Below are 15188 nucleotides of genomic sequence, written 5' to 3' on the forward strand. Positions count from 1 at the left end.
GGCCGCTCCTAATACGGTGCGATCAATGAGCAAGCCAATCCAACCCAATCAGATCCAATCGAACTCACTCCAACTCGCAAAAGCGTGCAAACTTCGATGAAAGCGAACGCTGATCTCGACGTGTTCTTATAAAACTACAAATCTTGACCAAAAAATGAATTGAGAAAAGTAGGAATGCACGACTAGAATTTTTTTTGTAGTTCAAAACACGCTATGATGCCAAAAATCTGATACGCTTTCATTCGGTGAAATGAAATTTTGCCTGACTGACAACTGAACAGGGGCAGAGAAAGCCAAACTGACTGGATAAGCAAAGGCTGATACCTACTTTGATAAAATACAGATTTAAAAACAAGCAAATAATTACAAACTAATTAAATTAAAGATAAAACATGGAACACCAAATACCGAAAATAAATAGCAAAAAACGAAAAGAAATCACAACGTGTAATGCTTTTAAATGCTTTAAATGAACTTTATTACCAGAAAAACTTTTTTGAAGCTTACCTAAAGCAAGAAATATTATAAAAAGATACATTTTTAAGTTATCTGAATATTTGCTTCTTTGTTCTTGTTTGACCTTTGAAAATGATTATTTATTTCAATGCAAATGTATGGAAATGCTAACAGGCGTTTTGATGAGGCATAAAGTCGGTTTGTTTACATTTCTAATATGGTCTGTACTGCATTGCAATGACAACAATAAATAACAACTGACATATTTGCATTTGATTGGTATTTAGTTAAATTACAAATTCGAGAAATTAACTGTTATAATGGTTTAATGAACAGCTTTTGAAAAACCCTTGTTAATTTATATTTCTAAGCTAAACTAAAAATTTGGATTGCTCTTTGTCTGAGTCTATAATGAACGACAACCACTATTTCCCTGCCCCTTCTCCAATCCCACCCCCTTTTCCATCCCCTCCCCCTTATCCATCCCCTCCCCCTTATCCATCCCCTCCTACTAACAATGCCATTAATTTATGTATTTTTCGGCATTTTGGCACACGTCGTTTCTCGCTGACTAATTCCGACTCTCGGCCGGCTTTGTTTGTGTTTGGAGCTGCGATTTGCATACACTGCCGAGCGAACTTACCAGCCTTGTGCTCTGTGGGCAAATACCTCCGGACCAGAGCGCTTGGGAGTGGGCACTGTTGACCTGGCGGCAGGGAGTTGGACGGCGGATGGCGGATTGCGGGGAGTGGACACTGGGCACGCGAGTTTATTGACACACTAAGGAGGCACTCGAACTCGAACGAGGATTGAACTTTAGAGCCGGACCTCGAACTGGGTCACCGAAGGATAGCCGGTGGCTCCTCCGTGGGCAACTGGCCAGCTGTTGATGGCCCGTAATTACGCATACGCCGCGTGTGTCGCGACTGCTTTGGCTTCAACTGTTGAAGCTTCTTTCTCTTTGTTTTCTGTTGTTGTGTTTTGTGTTTCGGAGGAACCCGCGTCGTCGACTGTTTGCTTAGAAGTTTGCGCGGTTACTGAGACAAGACTCCATTGGGGCGCCGAGTCCGATTCGGAATCCAAATCCAATTCCACACACACCGCACCGAGCTGGCCGGCCCGAACAAGTTGCGAAGTTGGCGACATCGAGCGTTGCACCGCCAACTGATCTGCGGATGATGGCGTGTCGGGTGAGTCAGTTTATCGGATAGGACCCCTCCATATCGCCCCCCTCTTAGGAACCCAGAAACCCTGAGTCCCGTACTCATACTATATGTGCGTGCACGCGAAGAGAAACATGTATTTATCGCTCGACGGCTGTTTTTTTCTGTCTCTCAGATGTTGTTGCTAAACTTTATTTGCTTTTGTTTTACATTTATCAACGCTGACGCTTCGCAGATGTTTTCCGCCTTCCACTCTTGATCATCCCCCTTTGAAGTCATCGAATCGAACTTGGATGAGGTGTATGGTATTTTTGGCATTCGGTTGCCAAAGCACAATAAATCATAGTTAAGCGTGGTTAGGGAGGTCTTAAATGTATTCCTAATACAAATGTTCTAATACATCTTAAAATAGTTATTAGCTTAATAAAATACAATTTTGAATACATCAAACAAAATGACAAGAGCCCGCTTATCAATTTAGATAGTTTTTCGGTCTTTTAGTCCTTAACTTGTGACAGGCTCTTAATGTGTTACAATTTTGGTTTGGATATAAGAAACACAAATTATTCATTGAAGTCTGTTTAAATTATTATAATTCGTGACAAATATTATTGGCTTAAATAAAATTATAATGGTGCAGAGCATTTGAGCTTTCATATTCGCTCGATGGCTGGTTCGTTTAATGACTTCTTGCTGGTCGCTTAGCGTCTATTTGCTCATCGTTTTCGTAATAATTATTCATACAGTGCTCGCTTGTTTGGGCTGCGGTTTGAAACCATTTGAGAGCGTGCCAGCGTCTCTCTTAGTTTGCCGAGTTGGCCAAGAAGCCAAGAGAGTGGCAGCAGTCGCTCTTGGCTTGAGTGGGCTGAACCTGAACCTGCCGCACGAAAAGATCTGCGCTTCTGGCCGATGGCCGATGGCTTCCTGGGTTGGCTCTAAGCCAGTGATTTTCGAGCTCGGCGGCGTCTGGCGAGTGAGCGTCTACAAAATATATTTATAGACACATACACATCTATAGAATTACGTAGTACTTCGCTAATTACTGATCGGGGGGAAACTCGACGGGGATCGGGGATCGGGGAGAGTCTTTGGCAAGGCTGCGCTGGCGGATTAAAACTTCTTCACACTTTCAGTTGGTTCGAGCCGAAGTCCCGACCGCAGCTTCTTACACCGATGTTGTATATTGGCATGTTCGGGGTACGGGTACGGGTACGGATTCGGGTCGGGTACTAGCACACCTATGTAATGTATATATTTGCTTGCTTGTATAATTTGTATAATCTCTGCGTGGGTCGATTGATGCCGCCCTGCTTGCGCTCTCTGGTTACCGAAAACAGCTAATTCCGATCGCGGTCGGCTTACAACTTGAGTACGTTTAACAATGACACGGCAATTTCAATTTCAACATCAACATCAACGACACTGATAACAAACAACGCGAACTTACTAGCCTAATTGTGGGTTGCGGTTGCGTTTGGGTCGCCGGGGCGTATGCGCAACGCCTGCCAAGACGGCCGGATGGCGGGAGGCCAGCTTCCGCTTCCGGTTGCGGATCGCAATGGCGACGGCGTTGGCGATGGCGATGACGGAGGCGATGGCGATCTCCACAACGACTTGCCAGCGATTTCCGACTGGGCTCTAGTTCTACAATTTCATAATTCGGTTACATCAAATGCGGTTAACACGCGATGCCACGCTACCTAAGGTAAACTATTCACAGTTCAGCCGCCCGCTGAAAATGCGCAGCACAATAAAAACGGGTGTGTCTTGCTCAACACACACACACACACCCACCTACCAGTGGGTGGGTGTGTATATACATACTATATACGGTTGTTCAGCTAACATCGGAAATGCAGTTTACGTGTACAATTATTCTACAAAAATTTGCCTCTAAAGTATACTTTTGTTTTACGTTTGCTTAACTTTGGTTTTAAAACATCCATGTTCATATTTACGTTTACGTTTGCGCTTTGCTTTGGTTTCTTAGTTTTGTTTTTGTTCTTTTTTTTTTCGGTTTCTGTTTCGATTTCGATTTCGGTGTTCTTAATAAAGTTTACAAAAATACTTCTCGGTTTACATAACTGAAGAGCGAGGGGGATTGACACCTAATTGAAGCTTGACCTGGCTCGAGCCCTCAATCGAATCGAATCGAATCGGATTGAATTGAATCGAATCGCATCGCGTCGTGTGTGCTTTGTGTGGGTAGATTAGTTGAGTTCACGGAGTCCTGGAGGACCCGTGCTGGACGTGCTAAGACTATGGCACACGAGCTGCGTCGCCGACCCGAGGCCCAAACAATTTACATACATTATTTAATCCGGTTTCCTACATGCGTATGCGTGATTGTCCAAGGTTGATTTAACTTTTACGTTTACGTTTGTTTTCGTTTTTCATTAGGTTTTAGTTTGGTTTTCGCATTTTCGACTCGCTTTTATTACTCGCCCCGCTCGCTGGCTCTTCGATTTGTTCGGACTAGGCTTCAGACTAAAACACTGTGGTGAGGATATCCTTAATATGTTCCTAAACGCTCCTAAACGCACGCCGCTCCTGGTTCGCTTCTGTATCTAGAACTATAAGCCAACATTCAATGCGCTCTAATTTAACGTCTAAACGACAATTGCTTAAGTCTTTTAGTCTACATTTCGTTTACGTTTACGTTTACGATTACGATTACGTTACGTTACGTTATGTGGCGGGTTCTATATGAGTTCTATGTGTATATCTTCCTCCGACGCCCAGCTCGCTCCTGCCGTTCGACGCGTATCCCGACTATATAGCTATAGGTATTGTATACATGCACACAAACGTGGATATTTAGACACTATAAGGACTAGTAGGCGATGGTGGGCGATGGGCGTGATAGCTAAGGCTGAAGGCTCAGGTTTAAGGTTTCTGTTTCCATTTCTGGTTTCTGTTTCTGGTTTCTGTTTCGGTTGCGCTTGATTCTCCTCATTCCGCGCAGCTTTGCTCTTGGTTATTGTTGTACATATAGTAAACACAGTAATATATAAGTATACTCGCGCCTACAAGGACATGCAACAGATGCGCAGGAGACTCGAAGTGTCCTCTTACCCGTATTTTACATAATATTTCGCGATTCTATGCTATAGCTCTACGCCTATGCGCGGCATGCAACATTTGAAAACCTGCACGTTCCTACGTTCTTACAGTACACACACACACTATATACCTTCTCGTTCCGACTTATCTTAGCCTAGATTCTCTATATGCCTAATGTACGTTTACAGTTACTGTTTCTCAAGGTGTCCGTAGCGGCGTTTCCCTTCCGCACAAATAGTGTCGAAAGTTCCTCAAAATCTAAATTTAAATCAAATTCAAATTCAAAATCGAATCGAATCGAATTGAATCGAAACGAATTGAATCGAATCGAATCGTATCGTATCGATGTGGGATGAAGTGGGTGAACCTGGGGATACTCGGCGATGGCCTTTCTCCCGGCTCCGCTGTGATTTCGAAATTCGAATGTGTGCTCTTAACTGCTAATTGCTCGTCTCCGGCTTTGCTCTGCCATTTTCCTGGGTTGCTAACTTGTCTCTGCTGTTTCGCTTGGTTTTGGTTTTGGTTTTTTGTTTTGTTTTGTTTTGTTTTACATTTGGTTTTTCATTTTGTTTTATAAACTTTACATCAGTACGGGTGGGTATGTCGATCTGTGAGAGTTAGTTTCGTAAACTAAACTGACATTCGGATGCCATGCCTTAAGTGCTACGACTAACACTAGGGTTCGGGTTCGGGTTCGGTGTAATTGTGTGTGTCTCTGTTTGTGTGTTCGTTGCGGATGTGTGTGTGTGTGTGTGTGTGGGTTGTTACGACTAGAGTTCGTTTTACCGCTCTTAATTACGTGAGTTATTTACCTGGTTTTCCTGTTTACTGTCATTTCTGTTTAACATGCTATATAAAAACTGCTATGCTCCGCTTTAAAATTCTGCGTTGGCCTTCCGCTTTGTTTTGCCTTTGCACAATTATATTAAACATTTATCGATTTTTCGACTGACTTAATTTACGCGCGCTGTATCTGTATAAATGTTTCAAAAATTTGCACACAAAAATGGGTTCTTGCGGGGATCGCCGGGGGTTGGGGACTTCTTCTTTGGACTTGGGGGCTTGCGGTTAATACTATCGATTTCAAAAATTCTAGAAAATTATGGCAAAACAATTTGAAAAGTGTTTTCATTACAAATTGCATCAATATAAATTTCAAAAGTCTCAAAATACACAAAAGTATTTCAATCTCTTGCGGTTGTTTTTCTCGTTTTTAATTTAGTTGTCGCTTCGTCTTGTCTGCATTATTTATTGTAATTTGTAATTTGTTTGCTCGTCGAGTGCAAAATATGTTGTAGCCTACTTATATGCGCGATGCAAAAATATTTTCGCATTTCAAATGCTTGTGGTTGCAACAGCGACTGCGATGGCTGAATGTGGTTGGGGCGTTGTGGTTAGTGGTTACTGGTTGGTGGGTTGGTGGGTTGTCGGTTGGCGAGCGTGTGGCACAACATATACATACGCATATGTGGTTGATACGCAGATACACATGGATCTGATAGAGTTCGAGATGCGGCTACAGCGGCGCGCCTTTAGAAATAATTGTGGCACCCGGATTACTTTTTGAAAAATGCAAAATTACTTTTGAAAAAATTTTAGTGTTTTGTACTTTGTGAGAAGGCTAATTTAAAACAAGTATACGTATTATTTTATAGTACCTCACAATAAAGTTAAACTATGAAAGAATTCAATACTCAAATTGTTAAGAATATTTTTCTACTGTCACTTTAAAATATAGTTTAACATGAAACCAACTTATTGATTTTAACGCAGCTGTCTCATTTTTTTAACAAACCAGAGACATTCTGAAAATTAAACTTGGTAAACTTGACTTTTAATTTCCGCACTTGCCTTCAAAAATTCCCTTTTGATGGCAAGGTAAAATGCGTTTGACTGCTTGTTAAAAAAGTAACAATTTTGGGAATCAACTTTAGACAAGGTGTCACAACTATTACTTTGGCCACAGCTATACACATACTTGTACATACTCTGCCACACTGAGGAAAATATGTAGGAAAACCGCGCGTAATTACGTTTGTATTCGCAGTTTAACTGCTTAACGCAAATGGGGCAATGCACAAAGTTGAGCACGATGATGGATGCGGGGAGTGGGGAAGTCAACCTGACTGGGACAAGGACAATGGGGCGTATACGCAATACTGGGAAGCTCTCCTTCCTCCCTAGCAACACCTAACACTCAGAGGGTAACGAAAGCACGGTTAAACATTAATACTACCCAAGCGACTACCAGTTGCTGAGCTCCTTCCGATCGAAGACAGGGTCCGCGGGGCAAGGACGAAGACTCTTTCGTCCTGCCCGCCGACGGGTGGGTGTTTGGCTGAGCGCTCGCTGGAGGGAGTTTAGAATATGAAGTCGCCGCAGTCCATGGCGTAGTCGAAGTCCTCGCCTCCGATGTCGTCCACGCCCGAGGAGTGGAAGTCGAAGCCGCCGATGTCCGTGTGGTAGACGGCCCCGCTGCAGGAGGTGTCGATCAGGTTGGTGCAGTGGGTGGTGGGCAGGGCGTGCAGGGTGAAGGTGTCCTCGCACTGCGACCAGGTCAGCCCGCCGCTCCACACTCCGTTGGGCAGTGTGGCCCATCCCCATCCGTGGCCCCAAGGCAAGGCGCAGGCCAGCGAGGCCCGTGAGTCCGGCTTCTTGCTCAGGATGGCCACCGCCGCGTCGCTCTTCACCAGCGGGTTCTGCGTCTGCCGGAACAGCTTCGTGGTCATCGCCGAGGAGCAGTGGTGGTGCTTGCTCCCGCTGGCTCCATGCGACGCCGCCTTGCGCTGCTTCACCTCCGACTGGGTGGCAGCTGCACAAATAAAGTAATTAGGGAAAAGAATCTTTTTTTTTAATATGTAGTGTAATTTTTCCCTAAAAAAAACCGGTAAGCTAAACTTTTTAAAAAAAAATAAGTAAATAAAAAAAATTAAATTCAAAGTATTTCACGCCTACTTTTTAAAGTCGTTTATAACATATTGGTGTGGTATCCCTTAATTTATTTTGTAAGACACACTAAATTTCGTATAATTAAATTAAAGGAAAATCAGCTTAAGCATCTACTTTGTTTGCTGGTGGTTGTAGTAATTTAAAATCATTTTGTATTTATAACTAAAATCTTAAGATTAATTGGTAAAATAACTTCTTAGGCGTTGGGTATGATGAATTAGAGAGATAAGCAAACCTTAGGTAAATTTGAACACAAATATACATTCGTTTTAAAAAGTTATTTCACATTTGGTGAATTTCGTATAATTACAACCAAAGGTTAAGCCTTGATAACTCCTATTATTTTTCTTATCTTACTCAATTCCTTATAAACAATATTTAAAAAATATTAATGTTTGCTGTTTTATCAGAAAAAGCGGAATTTTAGCATTAAAAAAAAAACTATTTCACAAAGATAATTATTTTGCGACAACAAATACGGCCTTATGTGCATTCAGAAAGGCGTTTGAGTGAACGAGACATCTTCCGAAGGGAACCCAAGCGATTAAAATAGGAGGATGGATTACAATCTTTCAGGTGGGCTTTACTCACGTCTAATGCGCACCAGCGGACGTCGGAGCACGTTCATCAGGTGCGGCTTGTCCACCACCAGCTCGATTTGGGGAGGCGGTGGGAGGGTCTTGGTAATCGCATCGATCCAGTCGCTCACCTCCTGCTCCGACTTGGCCAGCATCCAGTAAACCTTGGAGCGCTTTCTCTGCGATCCGAGGGCAATCAGCTGGGACACATTCACGCCCGCGGGGAGCGGAGGACGACGCGGAATCTGGCCGGTCCAGTGGGCGATGGCCAGCATCTCCGGTGCCTCCTTCACCAGGATCTTGCCCGTCGGCGAGGAGCGGCCCGGCTCCGTGAACCAGGCCATGGTCGAGTCATCGTACAGCACCACCCACTCCTCCGCCCAGCGGTTCCAGAACATTTGCTCTGCACAAGGATAAAGAGGAACGGAGTCATAGTAAGTCCTTGATAACCATTCATTGCCATTGTTTTTGGTTTATTATAAGTAACGCATATTCTCCTAAAATAAAATCCTAACTATTTTTGAGCAAAGAGATAATACTTTTAGTGGGAAGGGAACATAACTAGTAAGCCCTTGCATAACAATTCCAGGAAATATTTTGCAGTCTGTATATATGTATTTGTTCAACCAATTCTATTTGACTTAAGTATTGTAAACACTGTTGTTTTTGAATTTCTCCTATGGTAAATTTTTAGAATTACTGAAATCTTTACTGAAATATTTAGAAGCCAGTGTATTGATTTGTTCATATTTGTAATCAGTTATAAGAGGTCATTTTAACTCACTCCTGCCTAGCACAGCTTTCTTTCTCAGCATAGAATACATTTCTCTAGTAATTTGCGCCAGGGGCTCAACACAAATTGTTTAGGCCATGATTTCCAATCCGGCCGAGCGAGCATGACAATGACACACAGCCCTGCCAAATCATGAGTAATTACACTTGAATGTGACCCCGAAATGATTATACCCCATTCCGGCACTCGAAGGACCGCAGTCCTCATCCATCTACCTCATCCACGGATGCTGCGTCATCCTGTTTGGGGCGACTGTTGGGAGGACTGTTACTGTTGTGCTGATTTGACAGATTGTCGTCTCTGCTGAGGGGTTCTGTTCGTCCCTTCAGTGCTGACAGCCAGAGGAAAGGATCTAACTGGACCGTCCTTTCAAGGACGCTGCAATGTGGGGTCCTTATTATTGCCTAGCAACTAGTTCTGCTGCAGGTGAACGAATTCGTACTAAATTCGAACGAATTATGACATGCTTTCGGTGATTTTAAAATATTTCCTTAAAAAGGTGGTTTACATATGCTAAACCCTATTTAAGTGCCTTAACAGGGTACAAATAATCATGTCAGGTATTTCGTTGACGAACACAGGTCATTGGAAAATATTCAATACCCTGAAGGTATGTTTAAATGCTTTCCTTTATTTTTCTTGCTTTTTAAAATGATTGTTAAGTTGTATAGTTTTGAGGTATACTTACTCTTGTAGCGCAGTAGGTAGCCGCCCTTGATTTGTTTCCCGCCAGTTCCTGCAAAAAGAAAACAGTTTGGAATGAGCGCCAAGTGGGGAAATATCCGCTGCGAATCTCATCTGGTCGGCATCCGCTGGCCGTTGCCCAGTGCTTAGAGAACCAGTGCCCAGTCACACGATGCCACTAATTGAACAGGAATCTGACGCTGCAGCAGGAGCCCATTTCCCCCAAAGAACTGCTTTCCCACTTCCCCAGGTCACCTGGCATCCAACATCCAGCATCCAGCTTCCAGCATCCGACATCCGAAGTCCAACGCCCACGCACCAAAACTGCAGTTGCGAACCGAAAGTCTGAGCGGATCCAGGTGCAAAGCGACTGGCTGCCCGGATAACGAATGGCGAAAAGCGAAACACGGAATTTCATTTAGCAATTCCCTCGCAATTGCAGCGGCAGCAACTCAATCAGCCAGCCCGATGCCGATGCCGCTGCAGTTGCCCTTCTGGCCCGGTCTCTCATTTCAAATTCATTACCACTGGCATCCCATTTATTTGGTCAAGTGTCGAGAGTCGCCAGTCGAGGAGAGGGGAGCCGAGGGGGGACTGCACTGGATTTGGGCCAGTGGCAAACACGTCGCTTGCGGTGGACTGAATTAATTATTTCAATAAAGACGGCCAAGGCAACGGGCATGCATACGTATACTTGATGCGAAGCATTTTCACACCTTCGCTTGTGGGCAAGCACTTGAGCAGAATGCATGGCAATTGTTCGATTTAATTTAGATTTAAAGCAGTTGTCTGCGGCTTGTTGTTCAACTTTTAATAACCCTTGTTAGTTCCGCAAATTTATGACTTATGTAAGGAAGTATTTTTAAAGAATTCGCTTCATTTAAGAAAAGATGCAATAGTCACGAAAGACATAATTATTTTGATGAATACTTAAAAGTAATAATTTTTTTTTGATTAATTCTATCTTGTTATGTAAAACTTGATGGAAAAAATATGAGCGCTAGTGTATACAGATAGTTTGACACCTAGAATGATTTAATGTTAGAAATCCTTTAGAAAACATAGAAAGGTAAAACTAACTATTGCTCTCTACAGTGAAATCGATAAGATAAAACTTTAGTACCAATTTTCCCTATTATTACAAAAAAAAGAATAAATTGTTTAATCAAGAAAAAGTTAAGGTTACAAATAGTTAACATAGAATCTTATTTGTTTGTGCGATTTCCAACCTCGACCATTCCGTTTATAGTAAAGTTTCAAAAAATTAAATAAGTTAAAAACAAATTTTTATTTTATCAAGGAATTAATAATAGTGAATCTGCATCGATGTTGATTAACTATAAGTCTGTTTTATGATTCTTTTTTTGAAAAATAAATTTGTCTTAAAACTTCGATAATAATTTAACGAAACGCTTAAACCAACCTAAAATAAATCACGCTTCTTATTAATCAACTCTTCCGATAAAAAATGTAATTTTTTTCTAAAAACAATTAAAGTTTGCTCAACCGGAGTGAAATTGTTCCCTCATGCAGTAAATTAATTTCTTTATTCAAATGTTTAATGAGACTGACATCGCCATTAAGTCCCAGTACTTAGCACTTAGTTCGTAATTCGAGAAACTGATAAGCGCCTAATGGCGCCCGTGGAAAAATTCTTGTAATTTGGGATTTGAAGAACCCCTCTGGCATTCTTTGCCGCACTCGGCCACTCGAGAAAGTTGCTTTTGCAGCAAACTGATTACGACCAGAGTGGCTGGTGACAATTTGCTTCGACTGGGAGTGGAAAGCGATGAGCTTGCACAGCATTTGAAAAACGCTTGAGGCACGGCGCGATAAAAAACGACGCTTGCCCTCAAAACGGTCTGGATTGGCTCAGCTTTTCTCAGTGCCCTCTGAGATTTTATTCTTCACAACGAAAAACAGAACAACTTCATGGGACTCATACACATACTCTTATATAAATTTTCCTATGATTTATATAATCCATTTATGTACTATTGCTATGGAACAGCAGCTTGTAAATGTTCGCAACAAAAATCAGCAAGCAAAAGTTCGAAAAATTGGTTTCATTAGACAAAAGTACATTGCAGGTGATGTAGAAAAATATTATGAGTGTACCCAGGAGCACACGAAATGCAGACGAAAACGATAGACGCAGTCCAAGTGTCGACGGAGATGATGAAAGGATGAGCTGGGGCTTTGGGACTGAACCGGGGATTCGGGGATTGGGGGATTGGGGCCTGCGAATATGTTGCATTGGGGTTGATGAGAGAGCGAGCTCGCCGAAGGACACTGCCTCGCTTGTATAAGATGGCAAGGCAGCGGACACCATGTGTGCCACTTCAGTGCACGCACACAGCCGCATGCAGCCATGCCCACACCCACACACACACCAACACAACACACTCGCACTTGCATCCTAGCAGCCTCGTATCCTCGCATCCTCGCATCCTTGCGTCCCCATCCACATGACAAATCAGCTAGAATTGCAAGTGGCTGCCACAGACAACGAACCCGTCCCGTCGTTCTCGAATTCCCTTCGCACCAAGGAGCAGGACGAAAGGACGAAGCGGAAGGCGAAGACAGCGGCAAACGTGTACAGACATAATTGCTGGCCTGGCTAGATACGAGAGTGGATAAAGGGCTGGGATATACATACCCACACACACACACACACTCGAAAAAACATGTCAAAGAACATCGTTTAGGTTTCTCAAAGGCTCTGCTTCCGTGAATTCATAAAACAGGCTATCAAGTTAAACAGAAAGATTCGCGTAACCTAAAACCCTTTGAAATCCTTTGTAAGTTCAAGTAAAGAACAAATAAAGTAAATAAGCCATTATTGCATAATACTCATGTTACGCAAATCTCATTCTTAAAGAAAAATGTTTTTGCTCCACATATATTATCATAACTCGAGTACAACTTTTCAAAACTGTAATAACTGTCATTTATATCGTTCACAGCTAAAACCAGTTGGGAATCACAGCGAAAACATTTCCTCCGAGTGCAGCCACATGATTTATGCCTGGGACGAACTGCAGCAGCAGCTGTAACCCGAAGCCAGCCTGATATCCTGCCCTCCTGGCCATCCTCGGATCCACTTCCAGCTGGATCCGTGGCAAATACACAGATACGCCCACGTCGTGTTTAGCGAGATATGAGACTGTGTTGTCTCTACTTAATGATTTAATGCAGAGCTCACACAAACACATAACAGCCTGCCAACGCCCACTCGCACACACATGTCCTGCCCGATGGGCGTGGCACCGTTAACAATTGCAGCATAATGAAACCGCATCCTGGATTCCGCTTGATAAGTTAAACGCTGGTGTGGGTCAACCGAAAAGTGGGAGGAGGAGGAGGAGGAGGGGTGGAGGATGACGGGGAATGTGAAAGGCGGTGAAAGGATGTGAAAGAGAAAGTATCAGACGGACGCGCAGCTGCGCCTGTGTGCGAATTCATTGAGAAAAATAAGCAGCCGAGAGGGGCGAAAGGGGCGCCGAGGGGCGGGGCATCTGGGGTGGGGCAGCAAAAACGAGTTCAAGGGTTTTCCGCCAAATGAGGCCACACCGACTGCCTTTCGGGGGCGCAGTTTCAGTTTCAGTTTCAGTTTCAGTTTCAGTTTGAGTCTGAGTCGCAGGTACGGTTTCACTTTCTCCCCACTCTCTCCCGAACTTTCCCCTAGTTCCACTTTCCCTACTCACCCATCGCCTGGGGCTGTTGCAGCTGGAGCTGCTGCATCTGCTGCGACTGCGACTGCGACTGCGATTGCATGAACGAGCCGTCCGCATCCGCACTCCGCGACTTCACCTTGGTGCACATGGAGAACATCTTGGCTGGGCTCTTGCTCCTTGGCTTTCCCTTGGCTTTTCCTCGATAATTGGCTCTTGGCAGCTTTGTTGTTGCTCTTGAGGCGGTTGTCGTATTGGTAGTTTAATTGATTTTGTTGCCGTGCACAACTCGTTCGACTGACTCGACTGGCAGCTTCCCGGGTTCCAGGTTGGCCTCCTCAGTTGCTTCTCCGAGTGAAAGTGATGTCAGCGCCAGGCTCGCGTTATCAGGACACACGCACACACACGCACACGCACTCGCACGCACAGCGGCGGCACACCGACGCACTCACACAGCGCAGGGAAAGTGCTTTCCCTTTTTTCTGTGTTAAATTTTCCCGATTTTCCTGTTTTTTTTTCCTTTTTTGTTTTTGAGCTGGCTGTAGAGAAACGCCTTTTTGCCGAATGTTGTTGTTGATGGCCCGAAATTAATGGATTAGCAGTCCTGAAACTGACGTCGCTAATTGGATTTCCAATTTTTGCTGTCCACTCCCGCCCAGTTCTGTGGCTAATTATGCTGCTCCACACATCCGTGTCCTGCGAGCGGACGGCGGCCAGGACATGTAATGAATAAGGATGCTCTGCTGTCAGTCGGCCAGTCAATCGGTTGCTGCTGGGTCACTCCAACACGGCATTGCGATGGCAGTTGAGCAGTTGCTGTTGCTGTTGCTGTTGCAGTTGATGTTGCTGTTGCAGATACAATCGGGATTCAGTGCAGAGGGTCAAGGAGGCAGGACTTCCGTTCTTTTGTGGCCGCAATTATTTTGTCTGCTGCTGCTGGTGGTGCTGTATGTCGCGGTGGTTGCTCTGCTGTCCGCTGCACACCTCTGCTGGGTTAGACGGCCGAAACTCGACTGGCGACCATCTCCTGAGCTGGTGAGCTGTCGAGCTGGTGAGCCTGGCCGAGGACCGAAGCTCCGGAGCCGAGGACGGCGCGTCGGGAGCCGAGAGCTTTCGGCTAGGACTAGGACAACACTCGAGCGCCAGACGACGAAGGAGGCGACGCTGCTCCTGATACTGATACCGATACTGCGAGCGGCTGCTTCTGGTCGTCGTGTCCTTCAACGTCCTACGGCAACAAACACCAGCCAACAGATGACAGGAGCGCGACTGCTTTCACTCATCTTCCCAACTTTCTCCCGAGCTTTTTTCATACTTTTTTCGCACGCCACTCTCTCTCTCTCTTTCTGTCCCTTTGGCGGTGCGTCCGTGTTAGTAGGTTACCCACCCAGCGAGCGCCCAGTGACCCACCATCCAGCAGCCAACAGGAACCACCCAGAACCACCCACCCCGCCATCGCTGTCCATGTTTATTCGGCAACCCACTGCGACTCCGGATGGGGCGGCAGCATCTGCTCCGCTCGGCGATAATCGGTAATAATGCGCTCTGCCACTATTCAAACGGGCGGCAAGTAAATAAACAGTACTTAGTACAGTTTGAACACTGCTGAGCCCCAAAAATTTTACAGGACGCAGCTGCCGCTTTAAATGGTGCCGAGAATGAAGTCGACAACAAGTCCCCGCCTCCCCGCCCGATTCCTCGGGTGCAAAAGGTGGCTGGGCTGGGAGGTGGCTTCCCTTGCAAGTGACTGTGTGACCCAAATCGAAGTATGTATATATTCAGGATGCACGACGGCGATTTAATTATCCTAATTTGATTTTAAGTAGTG

At 44.6% G+C, this 15188-nt stretch overlaps 1 protein-coding gene across 5 annotated transcripts; it reads right to left on the reverse strand.

The window, feature by feature from the left end:
• Window positions 1–1758: 1758 nt before the first annotated feature.
• On the reverse strand, window positions 1759–14359 carry LOC108090199. Of its 5 annotated transcripts, none has more exons than XR_001771341.2 (5): window positions 13394–14359; window positions 9691–9738; window positions 8223–8612; window positions 6931–7494; window positions 1759–2857 (listed from the first exon to the last, which is right to left on the reverse strand). XR_001771341.2 is itself a non-coding variant. In XM_017188787.2 (4 exons), exons 1-4 carry the CDS (start codon window positions 13518–13520, stop codon window positions 7043–7045), a joined length of 1017 nt encoding a protein of 338 aa, XP_017044276.1. In that variant the 5' UTR covers window positions 13521–14359; the 3' UTR covers window positions 1759–7042. The 5 variants fall into 5 exon arrangements, 1 of the variants encoding a protein (XP_017044276.1); XR_001771340.2 differs by having other exon boundaries at window positions 1759–3319; window positions 5267–7494; XR_001771338.2 differs by having other exon boundaries at window positions 3067–7494.
• Window positions 14360–15188: the final 829 nt, after the last annotated feature.

Source organism: Drosophila ficusphila, unplaced genomic scaffold (genome assembly GCF_018152265.1).
Source record: "Drosophila ficusphila isolate 14025-0441.05 unplaced genomic scaffold, ASM1815226v1 contig_791, whole genome shotgun sequence".
Lineage (NCBI taxonomy): Eukaryota > Metazoa > Arthropoda > Insecta > Diptera > Drosophilidae > Drosophila > Drosophila ficusphila.

What these genes read in the sequence shown, in the direction of transcription:
- LOC108090199 (XM_017188787.2), bottom strand. Translation starts at nt 13,520, where the DNA reads ATGTTCTCCATGTGCACCAAGGTGAAGTCGCGGAGTGCGGATGCGGAC. An exon ending in GCAACAGCCCCAGGCGATGG is followed by an intron (nt 9,739 to 13,393) that starts GTGAGTAGGGAA and finishes TTCTTTTTGCAG; the next exon opens with GAACTGGCGGGAAACAAATC. An exon ending in TCCGCTGGTGCGCATTAGAC is followed by an intron (nt 7,495 to 8,222) that starts GTGAGTAAAGCC and finishes TTATTTGTGCAG; the next exon opens with CTGCCACCCAGTCGGAGGTG.